Here is an 8,906-nt window from a genome sequence, read left to right as displayed (position 1 = left end):
ACGCCCGAGCTGCTGGCGGCGGTGAAGGCGACTGTGCGCAAGGTGATTGGCCCGCTGGCCACGCCGGACGTGCTTCACCCCGCGCAGGAAGGACTGCCCAAAACGCGCTCCGGCAAGATTGTGCGCCGCATCCTGCGCAAGATCGCCACGCACAACGACGACGACCTGGGCGACACCTCGACCCTGGCAGACCCCACCGTCGTGGAGGCGCTGAAGCGCTCGCGTGCGAAGTGGGTGGATGAAAAGTAGACGCGAAGACAGCATTGATGATTTACATAAAGAAGCGATATGTAGAAGCAAACAGAAACGAAGGAGAAGTGTATGTATATGTATATATGCATATGTATATATATGTATATGTATGTATAGAGAGAGGAGAAAAGCGATCTTGCATGCGTGCTCTGGCACCCGCGTGCATGACGTCAAAAAAAAGAAGCGACAAAGAGGGATGGGCTACCAAGAGGTGAGAGGTGAACCAGGGCCCCAAGCACGCAGAATAAAAAAAGACTTGTCCAGCTCACTTTAAGCCGTGACTTGGAGGCGAGGAGGAAAAGGAACGATGGGGCGAGGGAGGGGGGCTACTGGCCACGCGGCAGCATGGTAATCGCGGAAGCATGTATGCACGTACACGTGTTGGTTTGTGCTTGTAGGCCTGCGCGTGTGTGTGCACATGCGCATCGCGGCTTTAGTACATCGGCTAGCTGTTTGTCGAGGAGGCCAAGGAATGTGAAAAAAGCAACAACAACTTAGGAGCAAAAACCTAACCGAAAAAGGACCGTTGGCTATGCGGCGTAATGTGCGGTGGAAGCGCTAAATAACGGTACGAGGGGTGCGACCAGTAGCGGCATCGTCAGTCTCGTTGTAAAAGTGAAGTGGATGGCAAGAGGCAGAGGGCGTACCACACTTCCATAGTACGGGCAGCGCCGCTTCTTTTTTTTTATTTCTTCTCTGGGCGTAACCTGATCACAGCGGCCACCTCTTTGTGCGCGATAGCAGGGTGTAGCATCAACTCTGTGGGAAAGCCAAAACCCTACAGCATGTCCTTGGGTACGGTTGCGGACTCGTGGTGTTGGCGGGCAGGCCTGGACTAGCGCAGTGCCGAAGAGGCCTGCGACCATCATGACGCTTTTGCCAGCTTACTACGGATCGCGTTGGCGATTCAACAAGTAGATACATCCACGTCGTATTCTTTTTTTTCTCTGCCTTTGCTGCATTGCAGTGATGCCGAGCCTGACCGTGGACCTAGTCTGCGCTGCATGCAGTGGGCGGAGCGGCTTCCACCGGTGTTGGTCGGCCCGGCGCCCTTGACATAGCCGTCATGTAGCAAAAGTAGGTGAGCTGAGGTTGTATGCATATACTTTGCTGAGTTGATCGTGGCAGAAGGGACACTTGGAGGCGAAAAGAAAAAAAACAAGGTATACGCACATCACCTTGCTCAAACACGCCGACTTTTTTTTTTGGGAGCCGTGGCACGAGAAAGTGAAAGGAAGGTGAATTCCTTCACTGGAAAGGAGCGGCAGTGCAGCTACAGGCGTGACACAACGAGTAAAAAGGCAGAACGTAGTCAAGAGCAGAAAGGCACACGCGGGAAACGTTGGCGCACGTGTCCGCAACATGCAGCGCTAACTTATCATACTGGGGCCGATGATGAAAGGGGGCAGCCGAAACAAACGAAGCGTAGGGTTTAGAACGCAGAATATCTGTTTTATCTGTTGCTCTCTCTCTTCTGATGGAATACTTCCCTGTCTCCCTTGCTCTCTCTTTTCTTTCCTTTTTTACCGATTTTCTTCTTTTTGTACGTATCGCTGTGCTGTGTGTCTCCATGTTTCTTTGCTTTTTTCTTTTCGTTTGGATACACCCTTGCATGTTGCTCGCTTCCCTGTCTACCTAGTGCTGCTTCTGCTTCCCTGTGCGCTTGTTTCTTTTCCCCACTCTCCCCTTCCCTCCCTCCCTCCCTACACACAAACACACACACACACATACATACTCTCCTTTCGGTATTTGTTTTTCTTCGTCTTCTTTTTCTTTGATTGCCGGGTCTTGCTGAACTCTATGTGTGTCTATGGGTATGCATATATATACACACATATATGTATGCGCATAGGTATAGGTACACATATATGCTCATATTTGTGTACTTCCCCAACCTCTTTCTTACTCTCTCTCGGTTCCTTCTCGATTGATGAGTACGTCTGTTTTCACTCTTTAAATGGACACTTCGACATACCTAAACACGTGCGCGTTCTCTCTTTTTTTTTGGTTCTTCCTTACTTTCTCATTCATTGTCCCTTGCCCTCCTCCCTCTTCTCCAAACCCCTCACACTCTTCTTCCCTTTCCTCTTCGCCATGTATTATTTTTCCCTTTTTTTGTGTGTGTGCGTGTGTCTTTGAGGATATGCGCTGCAGGTGAGCTTATTCTTGCTGTGGCGGTGGCGGTGACTGATGTTGTTCGTCGACGCGTGTCGACGTGTCTCTCTTACAACCTCGCCGTTAAGCGTATACGTTTGTGTAAGAGTCTTTCTTTTTCTTTTGACTCCTTTTCACTCTCTCTATATATTTCCCCTTTTATCTTGCTCGTGTTTCTTTTCTCCATTTGTTGTTTTCCATTTCTATCTCCATCTCTGCCCTGCCTTTCCCTCCCTTCCATTTCCTTCTCCCTCCATCGTTGTCCACCACCACCCCGTCAAGCACGCGGTCGCACACAGGCGTGTCGGCTACACCTTACGCCCAATCTGATGCCTTGCCATTCATGTCACGCGGATTCCCGTGCTCGTCCCCCATTTCCATCCCACGCTCCCTTGCCTAAGCAAGTCGCTCACAAGACACCAGCCTCGCTATATTTACCATCCTTGCATCCTTGCTCTTTGGACGCCGTGGCGGGCGAACAAGCCCGCAGCAACAACAACGAAAAAGTAGCGGGAAGACTTCTGCATTTTCATATGTATATATATATATATGTGTGTGTGTGTGTACGTGTGCATGTGTGCCATATTTTGTCGGTGCGTGCGATTTCTGTTCACGGAACGAATCCTGTGCACAAACACGGTGTATATATATATATATATGTATGTGTGCGTGACGAGGTGGGCTTTGCACACAGGCCGATGGTGGGATTGCATTTTCGGCGGCATCCATCCCACGAGGACGGCATGCTCGTCTTTGTGCCTCTTTTGCGTTTCTGTGTGTTTTCATTCCCCCGTTTCGGTTTGCTCCTCTTTCCCTGTGCGTGAGCACGCGAGCTGAAGACGGACTGAAATCCATTTCTCTCTCCCTCATTCCCCAGCGCTGTAACTAACGAGAAGAAGCGTGGTGACAGCAGCAGCACGAAAAACAGAGAGAAAAAAACGAAGAATATAGGCATTTGTGCTGAGTGCGAGCTCGCCAGTGAAGCGGTTTCGGTACAATGAGAAAGAAGTGTGGATAGTTCTGCCTCACTGAGTTCAAGCCTTGCTTAAGGGCCGTTCGACGTGCTAGAACTGCACCGTTGCGCAGCGGGTTTTATGCGGTCTTGCATTCACCGTCTCACTCACCTCCAGCTCACCTGTAGCGGCATCACTGCGTACACGGTGCAGGCTCGCTGATGGCCACCAAGCGATGGCGGGGAAAGAAGTGCTTGAGTCTCTCAGCATCTTCACCGTGGCCCGCGTACGTGTGCGCCTGCGTGTTTGCTGGCGGTGCCCCTCGCCCTGTTTTACCAGCCACCCATTTCTTCTTGCCGTTTACGTGCACTTCACTTCCTCTCCGGCGTTGCTCTCGCGAAGGGGGAACATCCACCGCCCTTCATCACAGCGCACCAGCTCACTCGAAAGCTGACACGCGCTCCTTTCTATAGGATAACGGCTTACCAAAACACCTCGGGCAGTGGCCAATCATCTGCTGTTGTACAAGTAGCTCCGTAGGAATAGCGTTAGCGAAAAAGAAGACGGGGAAAGGTGGCTAAGGCACACCAGCCGTTACCTGTTTTTCTTTTTAGATTGTATTCCCGTCAGCGCCGTCCTCGATCGCCGCCAGAGGACACCAGAGACGCCACTCGCACGTAGCGGAATCCCGTTGTATCGTCGTAGCCCCTTTCCAAAGAGCGGCTTGCATCTCCCCTAGAAACCAATAGCAACCATGGGCCTCGATACGTGGAAGACATTTCCGAAGATCCTGTCGGAGTACCCCAAGCACGGGGTGCCGCTGCCGTGCTCTGATCAGCATCCGCGGCTGCCGTGCCCCGAGACGCGCTGGGCCCGCGATTTCTGCCTTGCACAGGGCGGCAACTGCGAGTATAAGATCGAGGCCCACTTCGACTGCCTTGAGCAGCACTACCCGAAGGAGAAGGTCGATGAGCTGCGCAAGATCTTCAAGCCCAGCACCCTAGACTACCCCACCTCCGACACCTACATCCGCTACCGCCACTACTACATTGGCGCGCCGTGGATGTCCAAGAACAACTGGGAGGGAACGCGCTAGACGGAAGCCTCGCATACACACTCACACGCATGCGAGAGGGACCGACCGCACAGCACTGAGGTCAACATCCGGCAACGTCTCCTTCCCCCATCCTCTCTGGCCGTCTTCTCCGCTCTCTTTCTCTTTCTACGGAGGATATTGCCCCCCTTCCCCCTTCCTCTCCTCCTCCGGTCTCCCTGCTCACCTCTCACACGCCATCGAGAGTCAGGGAGGGTGATGGCTGAGGCGAACGAGTACGGGTGACTTTACTGGTGCCCCCTCCCCCCGCTTCGTGCGGCTCTCTCTGTGTGTAGTGGTCCGTTGGGGAACGTGCAAGAGTGCCGCTGTTCCTGGGTGTTTCTCTTGCTTTGCCTTTGCCTCGGACTCGTATGACCGAATGCGCTCCCTCGCAGGCGCCAACCGCCGATGCGTCGAACCAACGCGGAATTCGATAGACTGCTTTCGCGACCTTTCCAGACCGCCCCGTCGGCTGGTCTGCACCCTCCCTCTCCTCCACACGGTCAGATTGGGAGCACGCTTCGAGGCTGCCCTGCCCCTCTCGTCTGTTGTCGCGCTTCGTCGCGGCAGCCTGTGGGCCTCTCTTTCTCCAGCCCGCGGTACAGGCGCGACCGTAGGAAGGGGCGCTAGAGGCAAAAGATGGGATCGTTGGCCCGTAGCTTTTAGCGGACTGCTGTGAAGAGCGGCATGTCCTCGGCATGCCGCTCTTGATAATTCTTCGGTATTCTGAGTGTGGTCGTGATGATGGGACCGGTGCTGCCTTATCGTGCGCTGAACGCGGCGTCGCTGAATGCTCTAGCAGACTCTGTCGCATGATGCGAGTGCTTACTCGCATGCAGATGCGCATACGCTCGCACTGCCCTCCCTTTGACATAAATCCTCCTCTCCCTTCTCTCGAATCTCCCCGTTCTCTCCACAATATCGTGCGCGTGTGGCTCATCGATTCGCGCGCGGGCATGACGATCGAACACCCACACATATATCGCATTTCCCTGACAACCCGTCTTCGAATCCTGCGCACCGGTTCTTTTTCTTCCCCTGTGTGGCTGGAAGTTGTCGCCTATCCATACGATCATTTAGCTCTCCCTCTTTGCCCAGCGTTTTCTCTCTTTTTCTTTTATGTGCTACAGTCCACCATTTTTTTTGGGTTCTCCTCTCTACTCGACCTTTTCAGTGGCCACTCCGCGGCTTCACGCTTGACAACTGTCCATCGCCCCGCCCTCCTCCCCTCTTCCCCATCTTTCCTAAAAACGTTTTTTTTCCACACGCAAGAACAGCGAAGCCTTCACACAACCACACATAAAAGGGAGAAACAATATGTTCCGCTCTAGCTTGACGCACCGGCAGGCGGCGCCCCGCGTGTTCATCGTGGGAGGCCACATCACCCCGTTCGTGGGCAAGGGCAGCAAGCTCTTCATTGACAAGAAGCATCCAGACTTTGGCAAGAAGCAAAACATGACGCTCGAGGAGATCCTCGCCACGACAGTGCAGCACACGATAGGGAACACCGGCCTCAACGGCAAGGAGGACATTGTAGACCAAGTGGTTGTCGGCAACTTCCTCGGCGAGCTCTTCTCGAGCCAGGGTCACCTCGGCCCGGCGGCGATCGGTAGCCTCACTTACGGTCAAGCCGCTGCGAAAAACCCGCTAATGTACAAGCCCGCCATGCGTGTCGAGGGCGCGTGCGCGTCTGGCGGTCTCGCCGTCATATCGGCGACGAACGCCCTCAAAGCCGGCTCGGCCGACATCGCCCTCGCCGTTGGTGTCGAGGTGCAAACGACGGCGACCGCGCGCGTTGGTGGCGACTACCTCGCCCGTGCCGCGGACTACCAGCGCCAGCGCAAGCTGGACGACTTCACATTCCCGTGCTTGTTTGCCAAGCGCATGAAGTACATTGCCGAACACAACCATTTCACAATGGAGGACACGGCGCGCGTGGCGGCCAAGGCGTACGCCAACGGCAACAGGAACCCTCTCGCCCACATGCACACCCGCAAGCTATCGTTTGAGCAGTGCAACGGCGAGGACCCGAGTAACGTGAAGTTTCTCGGCAACGAGACTTACAAAGAGTACCTGCGCATGACGGACTGCTCGCAGGTGAGCGACGGCGGTGCCGGCGTCGTTCTGGCCAACGAGGAGGGCCTCAAGAAGATGGGCCTTAGCCCGAACGACAGTCGCCTCGTCGAGATCAAGTCGATCGCTTGCGCCGTGAGCAACCTTTACGAGGACCCCGATGATGCATGCTGCATGTTCACCTCCCGCCAGGCAGCGCAGAAGGCGCTGTCGATGGCAAACGTAAAGCCGTCGGACCTCAACGTCGCGGAGGTGCACGACTGCTTCACGATTGCCGAGATGCTCATGTACGAGGCGCTCGGGATCGCCGAGTACGGTCACGCGAAGGACCTCATCCGCAACGGTGAAACGACGCTCGAGGGCCGCATCCCTGTTAACACCGGTGGCGGCCTCCTCTCCTTTGGCCACCCGGTCGGCGCCACCGGCATCAAGCAAGTCATGGAGGTCTACCGGCAGATGAAGGGGCAGTGTGGGGCTTACCAGATGAAGAAGATTCCGGCCCTCGGCGCGACGCTGAACATGGGTGGTGATGACAAGACGGCTGTGTCGGCGGTGCTGCAGAACATCTGAGATGCCTCACCTCTAAGCCCCGAGAAAAAGAAAAGGGACCCCGCCGAACGCGAACCACGAATGTGCCCGAGACGCACACGCACAGACGAGGGAGGCGACGTGTCATACGGGTCTCTCTCATCCACCGTCACTGGCGTATCTGTCGCTCTCTCGCCTGCCCTTCCTCCTTTCCATGGCCTTTGCGAGCAATGAACGGACAAGGGAACGCACCGTATGCTAGCACATAGGCGTTGGCGAGAGAAGCGTCTCCAGTCGGACGCCGTCAGCGAGGGAGAGAGAGTAATCGGCTGAGCACGATCACGGAGGTGCAGACACCACGTGTGCTTGCACTCTTCCTGTGTTGCCAGTTTGCTTTTAAGTGAATCTCACGTGTGCGTGTATGTCCGGTTCGTTCCCGCTGGTGTGTTCTGCACGTGTGCTGGCGTGAGGAGGGCCTTGGTGCCACCAAATGGATACAGGGGCAGGACGATCGGGAAGAGGAAAGCGTGTGGGTGGACAGTTCACAGCCGTACTGCTCTCTCCCTATTGCACCGCTCGCTGCAGCGCTCATTCGAAAAACAGCAAAAAGCGGACGCGTGCCTCCCCGGTACGCCGTCCGCCCCTCCTTTCCCACCTCATCCCTATTTCGCAACATTTATGTTTGTGCTTGTCACGGAAGCCCTCTCTCGTCTTTTTCACCGATACAACTATATATCTGTATATCTATATATACTTGCTTATATGCGAGCGGGCCTGTGCTTGCCGTCTCCTCCACCCCCCCTCCTACCTCCCTTCCCTCGCCGACATTACGGACGCATGCACGCACTCACGGAGGCACCAGCGTGGGAAGAGCAAACAAAAATGATAATCAACTGCAGCAAGCCTGACACGCCACCTGGAAGGACGGTGAGAGGGCGAGTACGACAACCAAGCGAAGTGCCCAGAGGACGCGGTGCCAGCATCGGGAGGTGGGCGAGCGAGGGTGTGGTGGGCGGAGGGAAGGAGAGGAGAGAGATGTAAGCGAGCAGAGAGCGCACCAGCACTCCGAGAATCTCTCACATTGCGTATATATATATATTTTTTTTTTCTGCCTTTTTATTTTCATTGTCATTTTTATTATTTCTTTTTTTTTTGATTTTACGTTTAGGCCCTTTGGTGCTTCGCACAGTTCCGCGAGGACACCGGTCCATACTAAAAAAAAAAAAAAAAAAAAAAAAAAAAAAGTGACACGACGGAGTGCAGATGGTGTGCTGCCTGCTGTTCCGCTAGCACTGTGGTACCTCCACCTTCGCCAGAGCCTCTGTCTCCGCCTGTGCTTGCTATGAGCGCATCCGGCCCGGCATTGTGCCCGGTATGCCACGCGAGATTCGCGAATCGCTCCACGCTCAGAGCACAGGTCGCTTCAAGCTATGGTCTTGAACGCAGTGACCTGGCTACGCACATCTCACGTCTGCTGCACGCGCTTCCCCTATTGGGGGTGTACGGCTGCCCCTCCCCCCTCCTGTGACATGGACGGAAGTGGAAGGTGAAGACGGCGGGCCCTCCAGATAACCACGCCGCCCTGAAATAGGTCCTATGGCCCGAGAATGCGAGCACGGTGCGCAGGCGCTGCCATGCACAGCTGGCACGGTGTTCTGCATCGAAGCGAAGCGCCCAGAGCTGAGAAGGGCAAGAGTGACCGGCGAGCGAGGCGCGAGGAGACCCGCACCAATCAGCCCCCCGTGCATGTGTGCGAAGTATGCAGCATCACCTGCGTCCGACCGTGTGGGCTGATGAGGCACCGGTGCTGGGAGCATGGCGAGAACACGCCGACGCACAGCATCGGGCCCCCC

The 8,906-nt window shown here is 55.2% G+C and overlaps 2 protein-coding genes across 2 annotated transcripts; both read left to right on the top strand.

Moving 5' to 3' along the window:
• Window positions 1–4,113: 4,113 nt before the first annotated feature.
• LDBPK_230870 (hypothetical protein, conserved) lies at window positions 4,114–4,455 on the top strand (the record flags this gene model as incomplete). Its single annotated transcript, XM_003860939.1, has 1 exon — window positions 4,114–4,455. One exon carries the CDS (start codon window positions 4,114–4,116, stop codon window positions 4,453–4,455), a length of 342 nt encoding a protein of 113 aa, XP_003860987.1.
• Window positions 4,456–5,769: 1,314 nt separating this feature from the next.
• LDBPK_230860 (3-ketoacyl-CoA thiolase-like protein) lies at window positions 5,770–7,095 on the top strand (the record flags this gene model as incomplete). Its single annotated transcript, XM_003860938.1, has 1 exon — window positions 5,770–7,095. The coding sequence occupies one exon, from the start codon at window positions 5,770–5,772 to the stop codon at window positions 7,093–7,095; it is 1,326 nt and encodes a 441-aa protein (XP_003860986.1).
• Window positions 7,096–8,906: the final 1,811 nt, after the last annotated feature.

Source organism: Leishmania donovani, chromosome 23 (assembly GCF_000227135.1).
Source record: "Leishmania donovani BPK282A1 complete genome, chromosome 23".
Classification (NCBI taxonomy): Eukaryota; Euglenozoa; class Kinetoplastea; order Trypanosomatida; family Trypanosomatidae; genus Leishmania; species Leishmania donovani.
This window is presented reverse-complemented; position numbering and strand designations above follow the sequence as displayed.